The 27,554-nt window shown below is 39.7% G+C and overlaps 1 protein-coding gene across 8 annotated transcripts in view; it reads right to left on the reverse strand.

Moving 5' to 3' along the window:
- ELMO1 (engulfment and cell motility 1) overlaps positions 1-27,554 on the reverse strand; it is a 302,881-nt gene that overhangs the window by 230,305 nt on the left and 45,022 nt on the right. For 3 of the 8 annotated variants that reach the window (XM_021553298.4, XM_021553297.4, XM_085573343.1), the window contains 3 exons: positions 24,103-24,252; positions 11,253-11,293; positions 10,257-10,329 (listed from right to left, as the gene is read on the reverse strand). In XM_021553298.4, coding sequence (XP_021408973.1) covers positions 10,257-10,329; positions 11,253-11,293; positions 24,103-24,180 — 192 coding nt within the window. In that variant the 5' untranslated portion in view covers positions 24,181-24,252. Of the gene's footprint in view, positions 1-4,090; positions 4,167-10,256; positions 10,330-11,252; positions 11,294-24,102; positions 24,253-24,589; positions 24,633-27,554 lie in introns of those variants that run through there. The other 5 variants (XM_085573345.1, XM_085573344.1, XM_085573347.1 and 2 more) reach the window with 3 other exon arrangements.

Genomic DNA, 27,554 nt, shown 5'->3' on the forward strand with positions numbered 1-27,554 from the left:
AAAAAAAAAAAAAAAAAGACAAGAACAGGGCAAAACAAAAAAATAACTTTTCCAAGATATTCCTGACCTGTTTCTCAAGTGTATGTGAAGTTGGTAGATATTTCTCATGGTGTTAACCTGTATTACAAAAACTTTATCCCAAGCAATGAAGGAACTAGTACTATGCAATGAAGGAAATAGTACTATCCAAAATGTCCCTAAAAAACTCCACAATAGGAAAAAAGATCTGTTATAAATGTTATCCAGGACAAAGACAACAGTTATATCAAGGACAAATAAAACCCCCTCTTCAATATTTTATCTAGCAAGATATATCACAAGATTATTTTTTTCTAATGGGGTAGGTAGTATTTCCAATATGAGATTTCAATCAGACTAAATACTTTCCTGAAGACACACAAAGAATATAAGACAGCAGGAGACACCTGGAAAGTTCATCTTGCATTCAGTTTTAGGATCCTCTGCCTTCTAATTTCACCAGCTGGAGCAACGTGAACCTAAATGACCATAAATGTTTCAGAAGGCAGAAGTAAGGAAGGAGAGGCAGTGGGGTAGCCCTGTATGTTGGAGAGTTTTCCATTTTCAGAGAAGTAAGGAGGGGGCTCAGCAGAACTGCTATCCTGGAATTCTGGGGGGAAGATTTGCACCTGTTTAGGAGCCTGGTTGACAGAATCCACAAGCCATTGGGAGGCAATCCTGAGGGTCAAAGCAGTTGAGGAAGGCTGGACATCCTGCATGAAGGAAATCTTAAAAGCACAGAAGCAGGCCAATGCAAGATAAGCAGTGGGAAACACCAGCCTGGCTGAGCACAAACCTTTGGCTGGAACTAAGGAAAAAGAAGAGAGATTACAAGCTTTGGGAGAAGGTGCAGCACACTCAGGAGGGCTACTGGGGTGCTGTGAGGTTATGCAGGGAGAAAATGAGAAGGGCCAAAGCTCAACTAGAACTTAATCTGGAGAGGTGCAGGCTCATCAGTCTGACCTCAGTGCCAGAGAAAGTCACAGAACAGATCACCTTGAGTGGCATCATGAGGCACAAACAGGACAACCAGATGATCAGGCCCAGCCTGAAGAGGTTTGTGAAAGGCAAGTCCTGCTTGACCAAGCAGGTCTCCCATGCAAAAGTGACCTGCTCAGTGGATCAGGGAAAGGCTATGGATGTTGTTCACCTGGGCTTTAGTAAGGCCTTTGACACTGTCTCCCACAGCATTCTCCTGGAGAAATTGGCTGCTCGTGGCTTGGACAGGTGCATTGCTGGGTAAAAAACTGGCTTGATTGCCAATCCCAAAGGCTGGTGACAAGTGGAGTTATATCCAGCTGGTTATATCTAGCAGCTGGTCACCAGTGGTGGTCCCCAGAGCTCAGCAAGGTGGAGGTCAGTCTCTTTTAAGTAACAATCAATAGGATAAGAGGAAATGCCCTTAGGTTGCACCAGGGGTGTTTTAGATTCAGTAGCAGGAAAAATTCTTCACAGAAAGGGTTACCAAGCACTGGAACAGTCTGCCCAGGGAAGTGGTTGAGTCACTGTCCCTGGAAGCATTTAAAAGATGTGCCACTTGGGGACACAGTTTAGTGGTGGACTTGGCAGTGCTGCATTAATAATTGGACTTTATTATCTTAGAAGGTCTTTCCAACCTAAACAATTCTATGTTTCTGTGACTATCTGCCAGCAGATTCTGCAGATTCTCAAAGCTCTGCTTTTCTGTGCCACTACTTTGCCCAAAACACATGCAGGAGACTTACATCTAGAAAGCAGGCCTCAAGCATTAGCAGAGTCTACCAAACCATGCAGAGGGATGAAGGTAAGCAAATTCACTTAAAAAAAAAATCCTATCAAAAGAGTGAAGCTGTTTATTCAGAGCTTTGCTGCAGTGACACTGGAAAATTTATCAGGTAAAATATGTTATTTTGCTACACATTTGTCTTATCATTTTAATGATCTGTTATACCAGCAAAATGCCTCAAGATTCAGCTCACTCTAACTGGTTGGAATGGAATGTTTTCTAAACATATTTGAGGAAGACCTAGAAGCATTGGTTCCCATGGTTATAGCTCACTCAGCCTATTCTTTAACCCTGACCAAACAGCTTTCTTTAGACTTCTCTAACTACCCTAGACAATAACAGCCAAAAAGAAATCTAAAATTCTTATTGTGTTTATTACCTTAGTAATAATTCATCCCTAGTTCCATACTGCTGTTATTTTGTTGCACCTTCTTCCAAATGGACATAACAACAGAAAATTAGAGCTGTGAAATACACTTTATGACTACATTACATTTCCACAAGGATGAGTTTGTGCAAATTGTAAATGAGGACAAAATGACAGAATATTAGAGTTATAGAGTTCATTACTAAGTTAACAGCTCAGGAAAGAGAAGCCAAGTTCTTGCTGGCAGTTCTCCCTTAAAGCATGGATTCAGTGTGCTACAGGACCCAGTAAACACTGGGTGTCATCAGAGGTAGCACCAGGAGCAAGACAGAGAATCACTTTGCCACAACACAGAACTCCATGTACCTACATACAGGGCACTGAGTGCAGTTTTGGTCTTCACATCTTAGGAAGGGCACAGTAGTTTCTGAGAAAATGGAGAGGAAGACAAGTGTCCAATGGGCTTCAGCAGCTGCCTCCTCAGTTTGGAGGGACAAAGGACACAGGAAAGAATGTAGTGGATCATCAGAATGTTTTTATGAAACCTTGCAGTATGAGAACTTAGGGGCACTTGATGTCATCAGTAGGAAGTCAGTTTAAAACAGATAGACCTCTTCATTCAGAAGGCAGTAAACTCTTCAAACTTGCTGTCAGAGATTATGGAACCAGGCTGTACCAGTAGGTTCAAGAAGAGATGAAAGAGTGGCGTTACCTTTATGCAGGATATTAAATAGACTAAGTGTAGGTGTAACCTCCAACGTCTGTAGTACAACAAATGAGAATACTGAGAAGGCATAAAGAGACTGAAAGTCACCATCAGATCACTACCCTGAACATCATTTGCTACTGTTAAAGCTGTAGACAGACTATGAGATGGGATTTCATTTGGCTGACTTGGTAGGGAATTTCTTAAGCTTATTTTTAGTCACCAAAATCTTTAGTAAGATGTAAGCTAAGTGATACAGGTAGTTACCAACAGTGTATTACTTGGCATGACAGAACTGTACTGTTTTAGAAGAAATACTGATGAAATTAATCTAGTTTACAGAAAATTCTAGTTATAGAAAATTCTAGACAATGTCTTCTAGTTCCCAGAGATATTGTCCCTTCTTTTCAATAACTTCCCAGAAAATCTCCTTTCTGGGAAGTTATTGAAAAGAAGGGACAATGTCTTCTGGTTTTTCATGTTATAATTTGATTATAACATTTTCCTTAAAAAATAAGTCATTTGTCTGAAGTTTCTAAAAAGAGGATGTTTTCTGCATGCTGTTCATCTGTCTCTATTCAAGGATTACAGAAGCTGGTAAATAAACCAAGTTAGACCAAGTGGTACAGTTTCAGACTGTACATTAGCCAGTGAAATTCTACAACCTACAGGAGACACAATTCTGCCCATATCCCTCCAGTGCATGGGCCCCTGACACTTCCCTTACATTGGACCTACCACCACACAGCAGCACAGTCAGCCACCTGACCTTAAAAAGTTAACACTTCCTCTCCCCTTCATTCACAAAAAGGAAGGAAAATAAAAAGTATTCCAGAGTCCAGAGTTTTCTTCTGTCAGATCTGTGACTTGAACAAACTCACCATCCAGCAGCAGTCACTAGGATGTTAGTGAAGCAAAGAGAAAGAAGCAGCAGAGTAGAAAAAGAATGCTCAACTACCTATTTCTCCAGCAAACCACAGAAATACCAATTTGACTGCCACTTAAACCATATCCTAAGAAAAAAGACCAAACTTTGCATGATTTACTCATCTGCAAGTGGAGTGATCTACAAGGACATCACTACCAAGCACCACTTGTTCTGCAGAGCAGCAGTGGTATTACACTTTGGGCAGACATCCTTCTGACACATTGAAAGAAGTAACACACAAGTTATTTTTAACCTGGATAAGTTCCCCAATTCAAGCAACCACACAGACACACAGCACAGTTGTACCAGCAACAGGGAAGGGGTGGGCCCATGACAAGCAGCTCTACCATCCTCTGATAAGTTCCAACAGAAGAGCTGCACCCTGAAAAATAAACATCAGGAAATGACTGACTTAGCTATGCTCGTGCTATTATTAGTAAGATGATGTGGAGAAATCAGAACAGGGCTGGTATGGATACAAAAAAAAACCCAGAACAAAAACACACCAAACCCAACTAAGGATTATTAAATTGAAGTCAGCTCTTCAGCACAGGCATAGCACCACTGAGAGTCAGCACAGCAGCAGTGGCTCCTTAAGTAGATGCTCAGAGAATAGCTGAATATTGAAGCCCAGACTGTGGCTCACTTTTGCCAAATCAAAGCACAGTTGCCCAGTTTGTTACATAGCGTTTTTCAACATCTTGCTCATCTCTACTACTGTTATATGTGGCATAGGCAGTTGTATCAATCAACAAGGGAACTAAACCAGACAAAAATTTTATCATTCTGGGGTTTGCCTGGTGTGCAGAGTAGAAGACAAGAATAAGCAGTACATTATAAGCAGGAAAAGTGGGCCAGCTCATTTTTAAGCACCACATTTGGAATTACAACACCAAGACTTGTTTAAGGGAAAGCCTGCAGGTGTTTGTGCTTCTCTAGGACATACACCCCAATCCTACATGCTTCCTGTGCCCTTCCTCTCATTCACAGAAGGACTGCAGGTAAAACATCCCTTTTCCATTTTTGACTACAGCTGGAGCTTGTTTGTTCAACGTCAGTCTAAGCCAGTTCCAGAAACAACTGAGGGACAGCTCATAGCTGTTAAAAAAAGCAAAGTTCCATTCTTCTTCCTATCTTTACTTCTTTGTTGTCTACAGGATATTCCTGGACATAATTCAAGAGTCCTACTTCATCCCAGCATCAGATCAAGCAGCCTTTTTACTAAGCAAATTTAATTAATTAAAACAGCACAAAATGATCCCCTCCTTGCCACCACCTTCAAAAATTATCAAAAAAAAAAAAAAAAAAAAAGTGGCAAGATCTTCTGGGGAAGGGAAGAAGAAATCAGAACCATCCTCTTTCAGCGCTGACCTGTTATGTCTGTTCACTGCACTTTGGTAAACTACCCATCCAAATAGGTTGTTCTTTAAGTATAAAGATGAATTAAAGAGTATTTTTCTGTTGGCCAAATCTTACACAGAACTGTTTGCCATCAGCTGAACCCAAACAGTTGTACTGTGCCCCTGGTATGCCATACCCATCTTCAATTGCTCTAACCAAAAGCTGAACATTTTCAGAGCCTTTCCTCTCTAGTGATTAATTGTAAGGCAAAATTACAAACTTAATTCAGGAAAATATCTATACAGATTTTTTTTAAAAGCACCACACTTGATCCATCTCATCAGCCTTGATATGGAGCTAAGGAACTAAACAGAAGATTGTAATAAAAAATATTTTAATAGGAAGCAAGCAGAAGAATTAAGCCATTTGTGCTGGGGCCAGGAAGTGTAACAGGTGAACAGGACATAATTCTTTTCTTTAGAAAATATAGTACAGACCAAAAGTTCTACAAAAAGAGTCCTAAGAGAACTAAAAGAAGGATAACCATTACCACTGTTCTTGCAATCAGCCTGAGCGAAGGAGGACTGGAAGTGATTTAGTACACATATACTGATGTTTTACTTCTGTTCACTTGAAAAATATACTAGTGTTCTCTAAGATTTTACTGGAGTCTACAGGGCAGTGTTACCAGCATCCATCAAGCAGGCAGGAGCATGACCACTCAGATGCCATATGTTGCCCTTACTTCAATTTCTGCAGGGCTGCGCAGATGCCCCGAAACAGTAAGAAACTTGTGACTATGTGGGAAATACCACGTCTTATAAGTGGCAGAAAAAAGAGAAAGCTGAGCATGGTTTGAGCCAGGTGAAATCTACAATTTACCATTTATGTAGCACTATTAATAAAAGTATTATCAAGAGTGATGCAAAATGGAAAATGAAACAGCTCTCTTAATATACTTCTCCAGTTCCCATTCTTCATGCTCCTTTTCATTCTCAGCTGCTTAAGAAGAACCAGGTCCTTCAGTGAATCAGAAACCTTCATTATAAAGAATGTTTTCTGACAATCCACTGAAATTCAATTAATCAGTAAAAACAGACGAATATGCAAAATATAAAAACCTCAAAAAGCCCCAACTGTACAAATGGCTCATTTCTTGTCCTGTTATTTGCATACACTCCCACACAGGGAGCTTATAATGCCATGGAGGAATTTCACATGAATATACAATTACAGGTTGTGTTCAGCAAAAAATAGGTCATGAGCAAAATCACCTTTGAAAAAGAACAAACACCAGAGACTTCGCTCAGGTTCTCAGCACTGAGAAGATGGGGGTTAGAAAGATGTCCCATCTTCAAACACAGCATGGAGTTGAATAATTACAACAAAAGGAAGGTGGGGCAGCTCTTCTTGCAAAATAGAATTAAAAGTCTCCCAAAACTAATAGAATAAACTCAGTGTCTGCTCCCTTCCACTTCAAGCAATAAGAATGACGGAGAAATGTAGGAGAGGAAAGAAGGCAAAAAAACCCCATGAGAAGTCTTCTGATTCATCAGATGTAAAAAAGAACAAACACAACAAAATTGTGACAATAAAAATGGGTTGCATTCAATACACGGATGAATGGAACGAACATCCTTGTATTTAAAAGATAACAAAAAAAATGTCACCCTTGCCACCTCTGCATGCTCAGTGCTGGCTCACAAACCCCTCAGCACCAGCAGCCAACTCTTAATTTCTGAGATTTGCTCAGGTGGAAGGTTAAGAGTGACCGCATTCTGCCTCCAGCAGTGAAACCAGCTTGAACACCATCCTTCCCCAGGCAAACACAGGATCTACAAATGGATCTGGAGCTGGCCATGGTCTGTAAGGCCAAAGGTGAGCAGTGACGAGGGACCAGCCATACCCACCAAGGTGCAGCATCAGCCACTCAGATGTCTGTCCCTGCACTGCTCCTGCTGCCAGCAGAGGAGCACAGCTAACAATTATCTCAGCTGCGGCTTTCAGCCAGGGAACACACATAGCACACAAAATTATACATCCATTTTCTACTCTTCATATAGCATTTTCTTTTCTAAACCTGAGCTCCCCCAGGCTACAGTGCTCCTGAATCATTGCACCTGATGTACACAAGTATCTAATTCAGGTACAGCCTGGATAGATTGAAGCAAAGGTGACTTACTTATTCTTATCTTGTAGTATCTAGTATGGTGAGATCCTGACTCAGAAGACAGGCTTTTTGACATTTGACCTACCAGAGAAGTGCTCCTTCATGATAATCAAAGCCTTTAAAAAACCACAACTATTAACATTAAAAATTAATTAAAAATCAAACACTTTGACATTAGAACATCAGACAGATTTTGGCTCAGGCACTACGAGTGCTTGGTTTTCTTGTCTACATACCCTCTTATTTCTCTAATTTTTAGAAAAAAAGGCTAAAAGACATAATTAATAATTTGCATTGCAGTTTCAGGGGCACAGATATAGCCATACCATGAGCCCAGACACAGCAGCCAAAACTGGATCTGCTGTGATAAACCCTATCTCTAGTAGGAACCCTGGCTGAATCAAAATTTGTTAGAAGACCTCACTTACACTGCCTGAATGAGTTATTGCTATATCTGTTGAGGCATTTTTCCAAATAATACGCCAAAACATAAATAAATTAGGAGACAGAACTGCTGGGGTGTTGTTTTTATTTATGCATGGTATAATTGGGACATATAGGTCCAGCTACAAAAGATAAAGAGTTCTGTATATGACAGCCAAAACACAGATGGGCTATTTGCCACCAAAAACAGAACTACAGTTGTAAGCCATGTAACATTTGGGACATTTTCACTTCAAAGCTTCTTGCTACTGTATACAAGAATTCACTAATTGCTTTTCTTTCTGGTAACTTTAAACACAGTGATATTTTAAAGAGGTATTTCTATCTGGAAGGCAGTCTTTGCAGAAACATGACCTATAGATAATGTTATCTGCATACATACAGACATACAATTCACCTTTAAGAGCTGTGAAAAATATTTCCTATGAGCAGCTGTCATTGTCACAAAAAAAACTCTGCTCATGTCCATTAGTAAAAGTCAGATTAAAGCAATGTGGATTTTAACAATTAAGTGTTGTAGCTTCCTTGAATTGCATGTGTTTTTCTTCATGCCTGGTAATTTTCATGTTTTAATTCAGACTGCAACAACTGAATACAAATGAGGGAAAGTATGTGGAAGGGGTGATGGCCTATATAAGCCTCTCTTCACAGCCACTATCCAACAACCAGCTATAAACAGTGAACAATATCTAATGAAAGTCACAGAAATCTGAGTAATTCTAGTGGCATTTAGAGCTCTTCTCTCTTATTTATGTGACTCAGAGTCAGACACTCTGCATATTTCCAGCAGGGAATAAACAAACTCAAAGTCCTCCCTGCAGTACAATCCAAAATGTCCTAGAAGACCATAATTTTCCATGCTTACTGCAAGTTAAAGGCAGCCAAAACCCATCAGGCTTTCTTTTATGTGGAACAGAAACGTTTACTCCAAAGCTGCAGAATCCTATCCACCAAGGTGGAGATAAAGTCTGAAATATCCCTCCAATTGCATCAGGACAAAGACCTTGAAAAAGCTGAAGTATTCACTCAATCCCCACTTCCTGGAAATACTCACTGCGCAGAGTTTAAATGCCAACAGGCAAATTCAGTTGTGTCTGCTTTATTGGTAAACATTGTGTCAACATTGAGGGCAATTAGCAGAACAATCTCACATTTAATTTGGTGGAGGCAAAACACTGAAGTCAGTAATTACTTCAACAGGTTCCCTTGTAGTGGCCTTTGAAGTGTCTGTCAATTGAAACTTGAAAGGAGAGGGGAAAAAAAACCCTCAACAACACACAAGCAAAAAAAGTAGAAGATCCAAAAAAAAAAGGGATATATTGTGAAGGTGTCCAGGGTAGCATGCAGTTAAATGAAAAACTGAAACTGGTCTGTTAAAAAACAAGCAAAATGAACAAAAATAAAACAAAACAGGAAAAAAAAATAACCAAAATAAAACAGGAAATTATCTTATGAGCAACTGTTCTTGCTGTCTTGTTAAATTTAGTCTTCCCAAATGCTTAACTGTGCCTAAGTTTCCTTTATTTCTTGGGTGCGGGTATGAATTACAGCAAGAAAAAACTTAGTTCATGTCTCAATCTTACTAGCAAACCCTAAAGAACTGTAAAACACAAACCAGAACCAAGACATGCCTCCACTTAAGACCAAGCCAAACTAAACTGATAACAAGGTGAGAGAGAGGCATCTATATCCATGCAGTTAAGCTCAAGTCTTTTTAGCTCAGAATCCACCAAGATGAGGGAATTTGCATGTGGACTTCAGCAGGTTTTAAACAGTGTCCTTGTGCCATTGCTTAGAAATTGTATCTCTGCAGTACTACACATGCCCTCTTCCAAATAATCTCCTTTTTTTTGTAATTTCAGCAATTTTACCAGTAATGCTAGGAATGAATGTTCTACTTGGTCCTGTTCACATGAGCATGTCCCATATATTTATACTAGACATTCCATTTTTATTACAGCTATAGCCTTTTTATTACTCTGTGCTGAAATCATTGCATCACTTGATGAATCACCTATTGCCATGCTATATGGGGACAAAAAAAAAGTAAGCCAACAGAACTTACAGAACTGGGTAAGGACAAGACAGCAGGCAAGAGAGAAGCAAATATTATCCAGTCACTGGTACTTATTTCTACCTGCTCAGCCAAAAAGGAAACTGACACGCACTGAAGGTCTCCTCACACTTCAAAGAGCACTTCATGTTTTAAATATTTCAGTTTCCTGTACACCACTTGTTTGCAGAATACTAAACACACAAGAATACCAAAGTTGAAGGGCTCAGTGCTCAAGTCTCAAACTCGACTGACATTAAGAACTTTGCACATTTGGACTTTTATTTGCTTTTCCTAACGGAAGAAATCAGTTAAAAAGTCATTGAATCAGGTCTCCCAGTACCTACCCTCTCAGTGGCACTGCATTGTGAAAAGTGTATTTTAATATATTTTAATTTAAAATAAGTGATTGTGGCAAGTATTTTTATTGGCTATGCAAGAACTGCATTGAACGATTTACCCACCTTCTCGGTGATGTAGAAATTAGAACTATCAGCATGCTGCAGTGCAAATTGGTCATGATTTGCAAGAGACCACCTTAGAAATATGAAAATAAATTAATCACAAAATGAAATCTTAAAAATTCAAAAAGTACCCTTTACATAATTTTAGTATGACCTAATAAGCATCTGTCATTCCCATGTATTTCTCATACTTCTCATAGTTTTCCATAGCTTTCAATGATGAGTTCTAAAGTTTAAGTTAAAAGCATGCTTACAAAGGGAAAACTTCAGTACAAATATGTCCTAGTGATCTTTTTTTGCAGTAAGCAAGATCACACTAAAGTCACTAAAATTTACCCCAAAAAAAGTATGAAGTACCAGAAATTTATGCTAGTTTATACAATATACAATGAATATAGTATTAAGTTGATATATTTCATTAGGCATAAAATATAACCTTTTCAGCAAAGCAGCAATTTGATGAATATAGCTAGTTTCTCCTGCATGGTAGAACTTGCTTAGAACAGCTTTTTTAATTAATCCATTAAACTTAAATCTAGGTATTTGTCTTAGCCAATCATTAGTCTACAATATAGAATTTGCAATTAACATTTCAGTTTCATATTAACAGTCACATCCACTGAACCAACTTACAGCACCCACTGGACTCAGTGCTCAAAATTCAGATGCAGAGGCAGTGCTTTAGTCCCTTAACAAACAGCAGGGACCACAAGCCAAAGTGAGTCGGTAAAATGCACCTCTGTGCAGAAAGGAAGGAAGCAGTCAAAATGAGAGTCACCCACATGATGGATCTGCCTTGTTAGGAGCCTCATCTTGCAAGCAACTGATCCAAAATGCACTGCAAATTCAAAAATTTGAAGCTAGCACAAAAATATTTAAGAAACTAATGACTAGTCATAAGGATATCTAGATTTTCTTTGGAAAAAATAATCTCATAGGGTGGTTTAATACTCCAAAAAGCACTGTATCTAGTATGTACTATATAGCAGAACTTACCCATCACAGACTTCTTTTATTATCGAGGACAGTGGCTTTTTCTGGTAAATGAAAAAAGAAAGAAAAAGCAAAATCACCAAACTAGAATAACTCTAGAGCTGCAAGAATATGATTCTAAAGCCAGTAAATGCAAAGAACAAAGCTAGTAGCATTTCATCATTTATTTAATGTCAAGTGTGAATGGACCCCAACATTTTCTGCTCTTTTGGTATTCTAAAGGTATAAAGATAGCAATTCTAGACATATGCATTATGACATTATCCATTATTTTTGCCAACCTTAGCCTATATAACATAAACTCCGTTTTTACTGAGAAATCAAGTGTCTTTTGTGTACACTGTATCTCATTACCCAACAGAAGCAGAAGATTTAGGTATCAACACAAGCATTTTCCAGGAATTACATCTGAAACCAGAAGACCTTCAAAAATGTTAAACCTTCTTTTGTTCCTTTCAGAGATGGCCATATGATTACAGTAATCCTCTCTCTTAAGAGCATACGTGCAGGTTCCCCTCTGATAAAACACCACCTGGAAGGTGTTAGAATCCCAGATGTCTCAGTTCTGCTTTTTTCTCTACATCTGTGAGCAGAGGAGCATTTGGACTGACTCAAAACAGCTCTCCTGCTTTGGGTCCCAAAATAGAAAAGAAGAAAACAGTCTGGCCTGTAGATGTTGCAATGCTTTGAACATTGTTATAAACACAGGGTGCACACACAAGTGTTTTTAGAAGACTTCTGGCTAAGACCAAATGCCTTTTTATGTCCCAAACCATAGATGAAATTGCATGGCAGAAAGAAACATGCCAAATTTCACCAGCTGAGTGACTACTGAGCCTTTTTTCCCCAGTACTGGGTGACCACACAATGTCACATCTGTTGCTTCACAAAAACTTCCCAAATCACCTAAACATCATAGGATCCCCCTCTCTAGTTACTTCCACTAATGACAGTTCATTGAATTAGTGAACAGTTTACTAAAAAGGAAACAAAACAAATACAGAAATCTCACCATAAACCCACCCAATTGATTCAATGCTATTGTCAAAATAAGCTTTTTACCTTTAATAGAAAATTATTAGTGGAAAAATTAACTCAGTATCACGGCATGTTATGTGAAGGAAAAAAAAAAAATTCCCTTGAATTTGTTTTCTGTGATTCACCACTGCATAGACAAAAAGCCAGAGACAGGACTCCTTGTCCAGGTGAGGATCAGAGAAGGATTTATTATTTCAACAGTCCAGTCAACTATGCCAGTTAATAAACAGGCAGAAACATAACACAAGAGCATTATAATCAGACAGGAATGAAAGCACCTGCTGAAAGGATTCTGTTCCTGCTTACCATATTATCTCAGTCCTTGGTTTCCTTCCTTCTTTCACTGCCATTTCTGTTTTCACATGACCACCCAAGATGATACACACCAGGGAAGTTAATCAAACTAAAAGCTGGAGAAAGGGGGGAAGGGGGGGAAATAGTTTTCCCCAGGACCAATTTCCTCATCTGCCTGGCTATGTGGCTAAATGAGTAGCAAACACCAGCACATGGGAGAAAAGGCAGAAGAGGGAAACTGCTCCATTCTGCAGCAGGAACAGGTTCTTTCTCCACAGCAGCGTCTCTGCTGCACTGGCTCAGTTTTTTATGTAGCTGCAGCCAGGCTGTGAAGCAGAACAGGCAGATCACATCAGATAGAAAAAGTGGGGCTTCTCCCAGTTTTTTGGATTGATCAGTTCCTCAGTCTGTGGAACTGTGTCACTTATGTACAACTGCTTTGACCTGCTATCCTCCTCTCTGAGGGGTTTTTCAGCTTCTGCAATCCTGGCATCCAACTGCTTTCTTTCCTCTACGTTTTAAGAAACAACAACCACACAAAAAAAAAAAAAAAAAAAAAAAAAAAAAAAAAACCACAACACCACATTTTTTGTGGAGGGACAGAAGACAGGAGGAGGAGCACAACTTTGTCTGGAGCTGAATAACTTCGGTTTGCCTTTGAGCACACGTGCCACAGCCTGTAGGCACGCTGCTGCCAAGTAGAGTGCACAGCTCTGTATGCTGCATCCCCTTCACCTGTTGGGATGCTACTGTAGGTCCTGTTCTGATATTTCCATATTTTGACAAAATTTCATCAGGGTTATTAATTCCTTTTACAAAGTAAACAGAAACCAGCCAGCAGATTCAATATAATGGAGGACAAAAAGAGTAGCTGCTTTTTCTTCCCATTACTTCCCATAGAATCTATAGTTTCCCATTAGAAACTATGACAAAAACCAATTTAACAATCTAAACCAGCAATAATATGTGAATAATACAACAATAAACTAGCAATAACTGTAAAGGCTGGATTAAATTACTTTTCAAATCATTATTTTGGTACTTCTAAGTTTTCTACACCATTAACTTTTATGTCCTTTGTCAATCCCATTCACCTACCTCCTACTCCCTCTGCCTATTCTATACCACCTTTGCATTATTATATAACAAAATCTGAAACTAAAACTTGGATCTATAAAGTACAGCTAAAATAAAAAGGAAATGGATCCTCAATAATAAAAATTATTTATACAGCAAGCCTCTCATGGTACAGCTTGGTCCTCCTGCAGCACTACTGCTACAGCACTGATGTGACTAAGCACAACTCATGTTGAAAGTGGCAACAAGATGAAAAAAAAAAAAAAGGGACTCTTCTGGGACACAGAGTTTGCAATTAACAATTTAATATCACTTTACAAATTGATAAATGTAAAATAAATACCACCACAGCAATATTAATAAGTACTAGCAATACTAATAAGCTGCTGCTCCTAATAATCCCTTGGGCTGCTCCCCCTACATGTAAGTCTCCAGAAAAAATTATTTTCCCTTCCCTAGCTGGGAGAGAAATTGCCACCAGCTCCTTGTTCACCAGAGGGGTGTCCCTGCGAGCAGAGGGCTGCCATGGCTGCCTCTTGCACTCTCTGGGGCAGAGGCTGGCTGGCAGGAGGCTGCTGCAGGGACACCGGCAGGCAGCACACTGAGCTGGCAGCAGCAGCAGCCCGGCCACGCTGCCTGCACAGCCAGGCCCCCTTGCCAGCACAACCCTGCCTTGCTCTGGGAGTGACAGGCAGGTGGGTGAGTGCCCAGCTCCCGCTGCACTTCCCAGCTGGCATACAGCCACCCCCAGAATCCTGATGCAGTCTGCGAGACATGAAAATATGTTTGGGTACCCGTGTCAGCACATGACTGTCTACTGCATGTATAGGACCACAGCACTACTAGAAAACAAAGAAAAGCGAGCTATTATATTTTTTTCATTTTTTCTAACCATGGAAAATGAGATAAAAGTCTATTTCCATTCTCTGCAGAGTAATTCTACTTGGCAGGCCATTCAAAGTCTCTTTTTTTTTTTTTTTGCCCCAGCTTTAAATATCTGCCAAATATCAAAGAGCACAGATTGGAAGTTTTTGTTGTCTTAATCTTAATAAAATTCCATTTATGGAAATTTACTTACCTTTGCTGCATTTACAGTTCCAAAAAGTCAAATTTACCTTATTAGTCAATGTACTTCAAAGAATTTCTTACAATCAGTCCAGAAATATTTTGAAGTTTTTTCTTCATAGAAATGAGTATTCTGTGCTAGTGCTTTTTTTTTTTTTTTGTCTCTATGTCTCCTCCTAGACTTGTAAAATGAAGTGAGCTTTTACACAGGCTGAGATGCTCATTTAAAGCTCTAAGAAGATCAGGCTGTTGCTTTATTGTACAAAAAAACAGAGATCAAAGTAAGTTTTGTGCTCCCTACAGGAGATAACACCCTTAGCTAACTTATCACAGTATCTGCACTGAACACATTGGTTAGAAAAAAAGTATTTTCCTAGAGTAGATATTAAATTGACAGCTGAAGTTAAGTGACACTGGGGCATTATAGCCTCATGACTTACTGATCTGCACACAAGGGGAGTATCCTGACAATGACACAGAGCACAGACAGCACTATAGTCAATGTGAATTTACACACCCGGCAAAGCTCTATCTGCTTTACTGGTTAGCACAGATGTCCAAGATTCATAGCCCTAATGACATCCACCAGGCAGGTCACCTATTCTGAGCTCACCTGCACGTGTCTCAGCCACGTCTTCAGGTTTTGTGCGCTGGGATGCATACAGATCCCCAACTCAGTCTTTTTGAGTACTTGCCCTTGCTACTTGTGCAGTACTTGGTAGCACTTCCAAAGTAACTTGCAGAACACAGACTGAGGTTTCCCACTCCAATTTCCTCAGCAGTTTCATCCTTTTGTGCCTGCTCCTGTGGAGAACTCACAGGGAACCAGTCACCAGGAATAACTAAGCACAGGCGTGCAAGACTGTAAATTGGTCTAATCCAGACCACTTGTTCCAGAGAAATCATAGGATGAGCAAAAGCAAGCAAAGAATGTCCAATATATCAATGCTGACCATGCCCTAGGTCCTGTTCAAACCACCAGTAGTACTCCAATTTGGGTTTAAAGCACTTCCAAATCGAACAGCAAGTGTATGTGTGTGTTTGTGTGTGTGTGAACTGTGAAGAGGACAGAAGCCTAAATCCAGGTGGAAACTTGTGTTACATGTGCAGTCCTGATATACCTTGTGCAATACCAGAAAATTGTAGACAGGTTTCTTATAGGCCAAATCTGAATACCTTTCCTTTCCACGCGACTGACAGAGATTCATTGCTTTTTCTTTTTGCTTAGGTTGATTTTTTATGTTCTTCTTGTTGTGGTTTTTTGGGGGGGTTTTTTGGAACAATGATTGGGATATTCCTCTCCCTGTTTGACACCTTTTAACTGCAGAAGTAACAAGAAAACCCTTAACTTTGCTGTCTTTAAGCCTATCACAGAAAAAAATAGCAGATGCAGCACATCTGTTAGTGCAAAACAGCATTAAGGAAAAAACCTCAGTTGCTGACCTGTGCATCTGTCAAAAAACAGAACTTCTAGTCAGTAAATACAACATTCTGTCTTATAATTAATGCTATCATGACACTAATAAATCTTTCAGTGCTAAAGTAGTTTTTATGGCTATTAAAAAAACAGAAAAACACCTCTCCTCACAATCAGTGGAGGCATTATCTGTTACTATCATGCACCAGGGTCCACATGGACTGGTGGCAAACACCAGATTCAAGGACTCCTGGATCCATGACTCGCTAATTCAACACTGGTTTCCTGTGGTGTAGAGACAAGGTCTTTTGAAAGGGGGAGATGCTGAAGTGCTTTGGACTTCAGCCTCCTCAACCTGCTCTGAACCACTCTGGGAATCAACACCATTGACTACAATGGAATACTGGTGAGACCAGACTTGTTAACTTATTATCAGGCATCTGTAGAAGATGAAAGGGAGGATTTCTCTAACCAAGGGGAGCACCCCAGAGAATGAATGCCTGAAGAACAGGACTCCACAGTGCTACAGGAGAAGAGACCATAAAACCCAGCCAAGGCCAGGCCAACACCACACAGTTGTGCCAGTGCAGCAGCACAGCCCAGGGCTGGAAACACCTCAGAGCTGACAGGCAAAACCCTCAACAAGTGTGGCTGCTGCTGATGGGAGAGAGCTTTTATCAGCTCAGTTCATAGCTCTTAAGGTGGTAGTTTTGACATGTTAGTGGCAACACTCTGTATAAATCTAGCACTACGAGTTCCACAGAGCACACAAGACTTAGGGAAATCCAGGTAGTCCTGTCCTCTCTCCCTTCACTCTGAGTGGCAGCTTCCTCAGTTACTCCCTTCCCACCTCCAAAGATATCCTCACTCCTAAGTCTGCATTTCACCTGATCTAACCATTGACTCACAGATCACATGTTTAGGACTGTACAACAAGGAAGCGGCAAAATACAATGTTGTTAACAAAAGAATCTCAATCCAGAAAAGAAAACAATTAACAGAATTTTGCAGATACTTCTTACTCCATATCTAGTGTCCTAACAAGTCATAACATTCCCTGTTTTTTCAAGCGTAAGTAGGAACACTAAAGACTCCCAATCAAGTGTACCGAAAAGTTAAAAAACACCTAGGGACCCATAGTTGTGGATTTCACCATGTTTGCATGCAAAATTCTTGCCACATATATTTAAAATACAGCCAAAATACACTTTTAAATACAAAGCAGGGTTTTAAAATGGGGTTCTTCACACAACCTATTAGAGAGCATGCCTTTCAAGACAGAGTGAAGAAACCTGAAACCCTCAGCTCATGACTGACACATTTCTGGCCTACAAGGGCAGAAATTTTTCCATGAAGGCAAAAAAAATTTAAACTGTGTGATTTTTGGTATTACTCACTTTTGTATTACAGTCTATATGTCTATAACTAGAATATAATTGAGTCATAAAGTGTGCCTGGATACTCCAACTGGCCAGAATGTGAATTAATTCACCAGTCCATAACTTCAGAAATCTCATCGTTACACATTTCCCTTTAAGAGCAGAATTAACTTAAGAGATGGGACTCCTGCTGATAGTTTAAAAATTTTATGGATGCAACAACCTTAAAGTCATATTTAAGCCTTCATCTTGAAAATGCCATCAGCTGCAGGCAGCAAAAATCAGACTGACAGCACGGTTCTGGCAAGAATTCTGGAGCTAGTAAAATCAGACATTAAAAAAGGCAAACCAAACCCACCAAAGAAAAAATCCCACAAACCCACAAAAATCGAGGAGAGAATAAAACAAAAGGGTTTTATCTCTTTCTTAAAATATTATTTTCTGAACATCCTTTATGCTGGAGATCAGGAACACCTTTTGTAGACCTCAAGTGTATCCTGGCTCTACTTGCACTTCTATTTAATAAAAAGAAAAACCACCAGCCAAGCAACAGAACCCTGTCTACTGCATTGAACTTATGGTTCTTAACCTAGAAGATAGCACCAAGTAGAAAGCATAAATAGCATCCATTAGACTGCAATTCACAAAACATTTCTATTTATTCTCCCCCTCCCTTTCTTTTACAATGTCTAAACCTCCTGCACAGCTATTACCTCTTCCATCTACTAGGTCTTGCTGCTGCCTCTGTAATAAACAGAAGCAGCAAGCAACAAGTTTTTATGTATTTTTCAGTGATGAGGTGCCAGCCACACACACCACAGGACGTAAGTTTGCAGCTTTGAAAGAATCCAGCCAACCAGTGGGAATGTGGCTTTGGACAAGCCAGACTAATAAAATGTAGCATGTGACAATAACATTGCCTGTTTTATCCCTGCTGGCTGGCTGCCACCACATCAAAGAACTGAAGCTCTAATGATGACTACTTTAATGCCACAGTTCTGTAAGAAAAGGAATCATATTTTTCAAACTCCATTGCATTTAACAGTTGGTTCATTATGTTAACAAAGCATTGTCTATGTATACAAGTGTGTCAGTGCATTGAATTATATCCAGTGCACTAAAAAATTTGCATTATTGTTTCTAAGGATATTCTTGCTGCTGAACAGTTTTTACAAAATAAATAAAAGTAAAAATCTGAGACCTTTCATTAGTCCAACAAAGGAAATGGAAAAAAATCACATAAAAATAACAGATGAGATTTCTCTACCATCTCTATTAATAACATTTTCACTATGTTTATATGTCGGTCAGCACCTGCCTCATGAACAGCTTCATATTCAATTTTGTGAAGCTGAAATATGACAGGTACAACAAGGAGCAATAAAATTCCAAAAGCATCTGTTTGCCACCTAAACAATGATTTTAAGGAAGCTCTACCTTTAAAAAATTGTCTTAAGATAGCAAACTATTTTTCAATTCTTTTTGAAAAGGTAGCCACCTTTTGGTTCATCCATCTTTGGGCAAGTCTTCCATCAGCAGCAACTGACATCCTCCCTCAGAATGGGTGAGATACAGCTGCAGTGGTCAGCCCCGAGCACTGGCTCCTTCTCCCATCTGACAGAGTATCTGCTCTTTCCAGCTGCAAATCCAGGCAGGGAACGTTTTTATAACTCAGTGGGTTTGTTTTTTTTTTTTCTTATCCTCTCCCCATGAGCTGCTTCATAGTCCTCTATCTTCAGGAAACTGCTATCTTGTCAGCTGTTAAAGGCATTGACATTTCCCTTTACTATAAACTCAGGATGTGCAATAACATTGAAAATCTTAGCAATATTCATACAAAAAAAATCTTCACTAGCTCCAGATACTGCAGTACCATTACACTTTCTGGGTGAGAGTTCATATAAATTTGCAGGTTTGTGGGAAGGAGGCAAGAGCCTCTCTCTTCCTTCCTTCCCTTAAGAATTAAATGCCTCAAGTCAAGAGTCTGGAGCCAGAATGCAGCACAGAGAGTGACACTTCACAGTATGGTGAGACAATGAGACATCAATATCCCTTTCTTGATCACTGCTTGAACAAGGCTGGTGCTCACTAATATTGCACACATTTAGACTTGTGATGCCAGGATTGTCTCAATATACTGCTATTACTAGTGACAGTACTTGCAGAAACTGTATCTATTCTTAGTCTACACACATGGCAAAAGTGATGTGCAACTTTCTTTTCTCTAATTAAGCATTTCACAATCCCTTTTGAACTTCATTTTTTCCCCATAGTTTAAGAAACACCGCACTGAATCAATTAACAATCCTCAAAGGTCCATATTTAGGTCTGAAACCAGATTTAGGTTTAAAAGCTCCTTTTTAAAAAAAAAACAAACTTTACTGGTGACCTTTTAATATGCAGTGAAGTACAATGACTTCTATGAAGAAGACAAAAAAACAACCACAATTCAAATGACACTGGCAGAAGAGAAGGGACAACCTGAAACAGACTTTTAAACTATAAACTTGCTGAGTAAATCTAAACTTTAGAGAGAACATAAATGTAGAGCAGCCCATGGCTTATCCATGGCTGCATTTCTATTAACATGAAATTGTCATATGAAAATGCTCCTGTAAATTTTGCTCACCTTGTGAGATTTGTGCTTTCAAAAGAAAACACAGCTCTCCTCCTCCCTCACCCCCACCCATTTATTTTTGCTAATGTAAAGATTCACATCTGTTAATTTAATCCGTGTTTAATGATTTCATAGGTAAAAGCAAACCTGGAGAAAGAGACTGTATGGCCAATTTTAATTATAAACTACTCCTTTCTATTGGAAAGCCTTGTTTGTCTCCAAGGCTGAGGAAGTTCACCCCCAAGCTTAGAGAAATCTGCTTTTAGTACAACTTGTGTTAAGACACACGAGTGGATGTGAATGGGATAAGCCAAAATAGATGTTGTCCCCAAATATCCATCTTGTGCCTCTCATGGAAGCTGCTTCTCCTAGAGCAGGAACAGTGTAACTAAATTCACAAAGTATCCAGGTAACCTAAAATGAGCATTGGCTTACCTAAAATAATTTCTGCTGTAAAAAAACCCCAACAGCTAAGAATTATACATAATGGACAAAAATTAAAGCATGCAGGCTTTCAGTGAACACAAGAAATAACACCCTCTTATGAAATATCTATTTCTGGGACAATCAAAGAGAAGACAGGATAGACTAGCCAGCATCCTGGTTCACCTATACAGACCCTGTGCAGTCCTGTTATTAATATCTTCTAGAATAATCAGCCAGAAGAGTGAAGAAAAAGATAACAGACAGTCAGCATCTACCATTCATTTCTTCCCCAGACTGCATTGCTAAAAAGCCCACAAAAAGATCCCAATGCAAATACAGACACCAACTCATTTCCATTCCTCCCCTTACATGACAGAAAGACTAAAGCATGAAAGATCAATGCTACACACAGTTCTGAAGCCACAATCAAATCTTCATATTAAAAATTAATGGAGGAGGGAAGAGTCTGAATGCTATATTTCTAATTGATAATTGAGGAAAATTATGGAACTGGGGGGAAAACCCAAATAAGCATCATGTATTCTGGAAGAGAATAACTGAATTCAATCAAGTTCATTTCTGAAGAAGGACATGATTTAATAACAGTTCTAATCCATACAGGCATCAGCCACCTGTGAGGTTTACTGCAACTTAATTAGTTCCCACCTAGTAAAGAGAGTGGGGGCAGTAAATGAGACAGTTTTGCCCCTGGTTTAAAGCAACTTTCCAAGAAAAAGGCACTTGTGAAACCCTGACAACAAATAGTACATGTCAATGTACTATTAAAAATTTTCTTTACATTCATTGGGAGAAGGCACAGAGGCTAATTCCAAATGGTACTTAATTATATACTCATTTTTCTGGCAGAGAATCTCTCTAACTGAATGAGACAATTTTGCATGATTAAAATTAAAACCACCATTGGTGAACCCAGGTTAACAAACCTATAGAAATGCAGTGGGAAGCCTCAACTTGAAATGGCTCTGTGCCTCCTCAAGTCCAGGCTGTCAGAAGTCATGCAGGGGAGTGCAAAGTTTAATAACATTTGGTAGAAAAAATACTCATGAGCTCCTTTAAGGCCAACACCTGCCAGAACCATCAATGGTTCTGGTTTCACAGTGACATTTCTTCACTTTGAAAATATTTTACTCTCTCCATTGCTAAGCAAAACATGCATACACGCAGCAAGTAAATGAGGATATTGTGCAACTGAATGTAAATAAGTGCTTCCAAGTATATGCAATAAGTAACCTTAAAAAACCTCCCAGATTTTCCTTAGATTTTTTATACAGTATTTGTACTTCAGTTTTTGGAACAGCCTCAGTACCCTGAAAGATAAAACACTTGTGGCATGCTACAGTGATGGGGTTTTGCGGTTTTTTTTAAAGTAATAATATAGTGCTGGTCATTTAAATACTGTTTTTCTTGATGGTAAGAAAGAGAGAGAAGAAACCAGTATGGGAACATTTTTAGGATTTTCTGAATCTATGCAAATGGTGACTGAATGAGCAGATCCCACCTGGGACACAGGCACTGGCTGCAGTGTCTGGTCAGTGGGTAAGCCGTTTCTCTTTTCTCTCTTTGTCCCCTTTATCATCTCCGACAGCTAGCCTTCTGAGGGATGAATCATCTCCTCCACTACAGCTCTTCCACTGAATAGCTGCTTTAAAGGAAACAGATTGAGGAAAAGTTAGCACTAAGTGAATCAAAGGCAGAGCTGTGTGTTCCGATGTATCACCCTATGTATTTTCAAGGTTCATTCCCACATGGCTTCCAACCTCGAAAAATGAAAATAAGTGTGTTTGTGTGCATGGGTAGAAGGAAGGGAGGTTCCTTTCCCATCTTTCTGTGTCAGAAAGGGGAGGGATGAGACTCTCAAACTTCATCCCCTCATTTCCATTTCTCCCTGCATCGGGAAGAGCAGGCTGCTGTTAAAGTCTTCTCCATTTTGGCCTTACTTTCCCTCTCCTTCCTCCTCCTACCCATAAAGTTGCTTGAGGAAGCTTGCAGATAACTTGGTAAGCTGTGTTTCAGGAGTTTTATCCAATATAATTCAGCATTGATCTTTCTTTTCTCCTTCAAATCTCACATTACAAAATCAAAAATAAGGTACTAGGAAAGTAAGCTAATACCGTAGATAATGTATAAGGGTTTTTTGAGAGTTACTTTAAGCTTTTGTAAATAAAACCAAATAATTTTCATATTATTTTGCTCATGTTTGAAAGCAAACTTAATAATATTTTTTCAGTTTTGTCCCCACTGTACTTGGTTCATCATGACTAACATGCATCTTTCCCTGAACACCATGTGCAGCGTCTACCATTTGTTATATAAGAAGAAAAAAGTAAAACATTCTTCCCTCCAGAAGGCAAAAGACTTCTATGCTTACTGAAAAATTTCAGCAAATGAAAACAGAAAAGTGTGGCAGGTCAAAAAAATCAACCTACAAAGTTTGGTTTCACTTGGGAACTCCCTTTTCCTCTAAGGGGGCTTTCAGAATGCTTAAAAATCATACTGCTGTGATTCCAGCCAGCCTCTAGTACCATGTTTCTTCAGATTTCACACAGGAATTTCCCAGGCATGTGCCACAAAAGGGTTAACTACAAGTGAAACTCGTTTCACTGCATGAAGAAATTACTAACCCATTCCAGTAATACATTTTCAGTGTGAATTCAAATGCTCTCCTCTCCAATAGACCTTTATAATGTACTGAGTCCCCAGACACACCAGGATCTAAAGCACATCATAAAATGCTTTTCTTCACTCTGAATACTATTTACAGAAATAATAATAATTCTAACCAGGTAACGTGCTGCAGGATTTCAAAATGTTAAGGGTAAGCTGTTAAATATTAAAGAGATTGCTTTTAATATTAATACATGGGCCACAAAAACAATCTCAGAGAAGTCCCGAATATAAAACACTGCCCTCATATAACTTGTTTTGTTTGTTTCCCCCCACCACAATTCCCTAAAAAGAGTTTTTAACTCATAATTTTGAATTAGTTAATTTATATACACTGCCTCAAATCCATCCACAGGGCCATTGCTTTAGAACTAGCCCGATAAACAGAACAACCCCTGAGATTCCTGAACAGAACAACAAAGGTCCTCCTGCTCACAGTGCACCACTACTTAAGTTACAAAATCTGCACTTGCTGCAGCCATTCAGTATGATTCTACTCCAAATGCAAAGCACTGACAAGAAATTTTAAGACTTTCCACCCAGAGGTAAAACACTACCACAATTTAACAGTTGAAGAAACTAAGGGACAAAAGTATTAAGTGGGTCACACATGGAGTAAATGCCTTAGAATAAGCAGCTGTTCAGAAAGAAAAAGCAAATGAAGAAACCAGCTAAACATATTGAAAACCTTAAGCAGTAAGAGAGGAAGAGGGTTACAACCCTTAAAAAAAAAAACCTTTACCCCACATAGAAAAATGCACGTGCATTGAAGTAAATATAAATGCAGAGGAAAACATGCAGAGAAAAACTTATTCATTAACAAGGCCAGCTGAGCACAGGTACACAGGCACTTACTTGATCTATTTCCATTAACTTGGGGAAGGCGCCTGGCCATTCAATCGCCACCTTCACTATATCAGCAGGAGGGGGCATTGCGACGCTGCTGTTCTTCGGAGCCAGCACAACTGGACACTAAACACTGCAGAGAGCCTCTCTCATTCACACCTGCAGGGAGAGAAAAAAATAGAAGAATATAACAGCAGTTCAAGCAGAACTCCAGCACTGCCGCTTCAGTCTCCTACATTTCCCCTGGCTGGGCAGGTGGATGAAAATATATGTGTGTATGTATGTGCAGGAGTATGGCACATATTACAGAAGCAAGCACAGGACACAACGCCACGACACGCTGCACAGCTCGACAGCCTGTTAGAAAGATGGCTGAAGCACTGAAATGTACGGTGAATAATAGGCATGCATTAGATTTAAATAGAAAAACTATTTTTAAATATTATTAAATATGCTGGTGGGGAAAAAGCGACAAACTAGAGAAAGGTCCTGTTACAGTGTCACTCCTGGAGTCCCAGGGAACGTGACCAATTCGGTTAATGCTGGCGCTTAGGAGAAGAGATTGCCCAGGAAGTTATGGCCAGGAAACACGGTTTCTTTTAACTATAGCAATGATCTTCTGGGTGTTCACAAATAGATCACTGCACTATAGCAACCAGTATGTCAGGAAGAAGGCAGAACACACAGCAGTTTCCACATATACATACACACACGCACACACACATCCTCACCTCACGGATCCAGAGATGCCCACATATAAATACTTCTTTATGGTACATCTCAGACACGTGAATACACAAGGATGTACTATACATTCACAATGACATAATCAGCTACATAACACATCATTATTCTGCAAGAATATGAATAGCAACAGAAACTCGTGTTAAATAATGCGAGCTGTGAATTTCAGGGAAAGAGGAAAGGGGATGAACCAAATCCTCAGGTTTTGCAGAATTGAAGTTCTGCCTCTTCTGACTCATCAAACTTTATAACCTTCCAACAACAATAACAAATGTTTATCAAGAGTGTGTAGTGCCTCTCTGGGCTTGCAAACAAAGCTTCTGCACCCCTCTCTCCACTCAGTGGTGGCAGGACACCCTCTCTAGTAGCAAAGCTCTGCAGTGCTCAGACACAGCAGCCCATGCACCCTTCTGCACATGGGGAGGCTCCTGCTGGCTTTGCCAAGCCCTCCACAACAACCATGGTGTTTCCTGCATGCTCTGCTGAGACCCAGCAAAGCGCCGTTGTGTACCACAAAACAAGAGAAGCTGTAGAAATCCCCAGCGGCGCAGTCCCACTTCTTCTTACAGAAAAAGAGAAGGAAGTGGTGAAAGCATGGAGACATGTTTGCACACACATCCTTTCAAAGGGCCAAGGCAAGAGCAGAGCTGCCTGAGTATACCAGACATCCAAAGACACAAACAGGCACAGGTTAAAAAAGGCTTTGATCACCTTCAATTGCTGTTTCAGCTGACCTGATCTAATGACCTTTCTTCAAGTGCAGCAGAAGCTGGAGCTCAGACCAGGCTGAACAAAATTGTGAAATTATCCCTTTAATGGGAAACGTTGTCTCTTTGTCTCAGACTACTTTTATAAGTGGGAGCTCATCGAACCTTGTGGATCTCTCTGTTTTTCCTTCTTTCTTGTGTCAGCTCTGAAAAGGTTCAGTTCTCTGACTCTGCAAGCCCTGCTACATTCTACATAAGGACTCTCAACACATAATATAAAAGCAATTTATGAACTTTAACACTCCAGCAATTTATTTCCAACAATGGCAGTTCTGACGCTGACAGGATCGCAGATCACCACAAAGCAAAGCACAAGGCAGTAAATGAGACAATGGATGGTCTATAAATAAGACTGGATTGCAGGAAGTGCCTTGAAAGACTAAACAGTGCGATTAAGAAACACTGTGATATTGTCTACATTTCGTAGATGTTACAGGAACAGGGAATAAACACAATTAAAGCATGCAGCTGGCTTGCTGGTCATTGAGAAAATCAGCCATTTACTTTTGGCTGCCTTCTACCCTGTAGAGCTTTATAAGATGCAAAGTTCCTACAATTTCTTCTCGAAATATCAAACACCCACTATTTGCATCTCCAACCAGTGGTCCCCTTGCTGTGCAGTGCACTGGCTGAATCGACCAGGGGGGAAAGAAACCCAAAAACATGAAAAAGTATTTTTGGTCATCTGATTTTTACCATTTTTTGAGTCAAACTGCTATTCAGAGGTGATACAACACGGGAGAGGGAGGAGAAGTGAAGTTTCTTGGCAGCAATGAGCTGTTAATCCACCTTGACAGTCAATTGAAACTGAGACCTTGGCACCTTCTGCTCCCACACTCACAGTGACGGTGTTTCCCACCTCCTCAGCAGCACAGTCCTTGGTACTCTCAGCCTGCCGATGTTTTGGAATTAAGCTGTCTGCAGTCCTGAAGGGGGGCTGACTCACCCAGAGCCTGACCGACAGGCTACTCCCTGGATTCCCTGGCTTGGCACCCCATCCCTGGCAGGAGGGATGCTGGAAACCTCAGCCAGAGCCTGAGTTTGCTGGCCACAACACAAAAAGAGCAGCAGCAGCAGCTCCTGCCAGACAAACTTGACTGAGGATAGCTACAGCTGAGTAAGCCTTTATTTTCAAGAGTTTTATTTTCCCCCATCATGCTTCCTCTACACTTTTAAAGAAAAAAAATCATCATTAGACCACATATCTAAAGAGACAGAAGGTAGACCTATAAAAAACATAGAATCCACCTCTTGCATGGGCAAACACAGTTTCTTTTGACTGAGAAGTATCTTGTGGCCCAATACCTTCCCTCCAAAGTTCACAATAAATGCTAGAAAAAAAAACACTGATTCATGACCGCTGGCTGTAAGTACAAAAGTAAAACACTATTACACAGCAATAAATTTGCAGAAAACTTCAATTTTCCCATGCATATGAGGGCATTAACACCCATTTTGCTGTAGCAAGTTGTGGGCTATCTTGACTCACACAGGAAGAAAGGTTTAAGAAAGAAGAGTCAAGAAAAGCTGATGTTAAGTTAATCAAATTCAGCTATGGAAAATAAGCACTTACATTCCAAAGCAAGGTGCAAGAGAAGTATGCCACAGCATTCAGCAGACAATTTCATTGTGACTAGTTTTAATGTAGGCTAGCACAGATCTCCTACATAATTATAATTATTACTATACATATGCTTATACAGTCATAAAACAAAGCAAAATGACAGATCTTTACCTAATACAAATGGATGTAGTCCCACTTCTCCCACCAGAAGACCAATTCAAAGATAACAATGTGGTCTAAATGCTGAAAAGTATATAAAATGATCACTTGGTTTCTTAGTGGCCATCCTAGTGAAGTGTTTTGATTTCTTCTTTCCTAATTTATATTCTTATGAATCCAGTGCAACATATAAAAGATAATTACATGTCATTCTACCTACATGGCAA

Source organism: Lonchura striata, chromosome 2 (assembly GCF_050655825.1).
Source record: "Lonchura striata isolate lonStrDom1 chromosome 2, ASM5065582v1, whole genome shotgun sequence".
Lineage (NCBI taxonomy): Eukaryota > Metazoa > Chordata > Aves > Passeriformes > Estrildidae > Lonchura > Lonchura striata.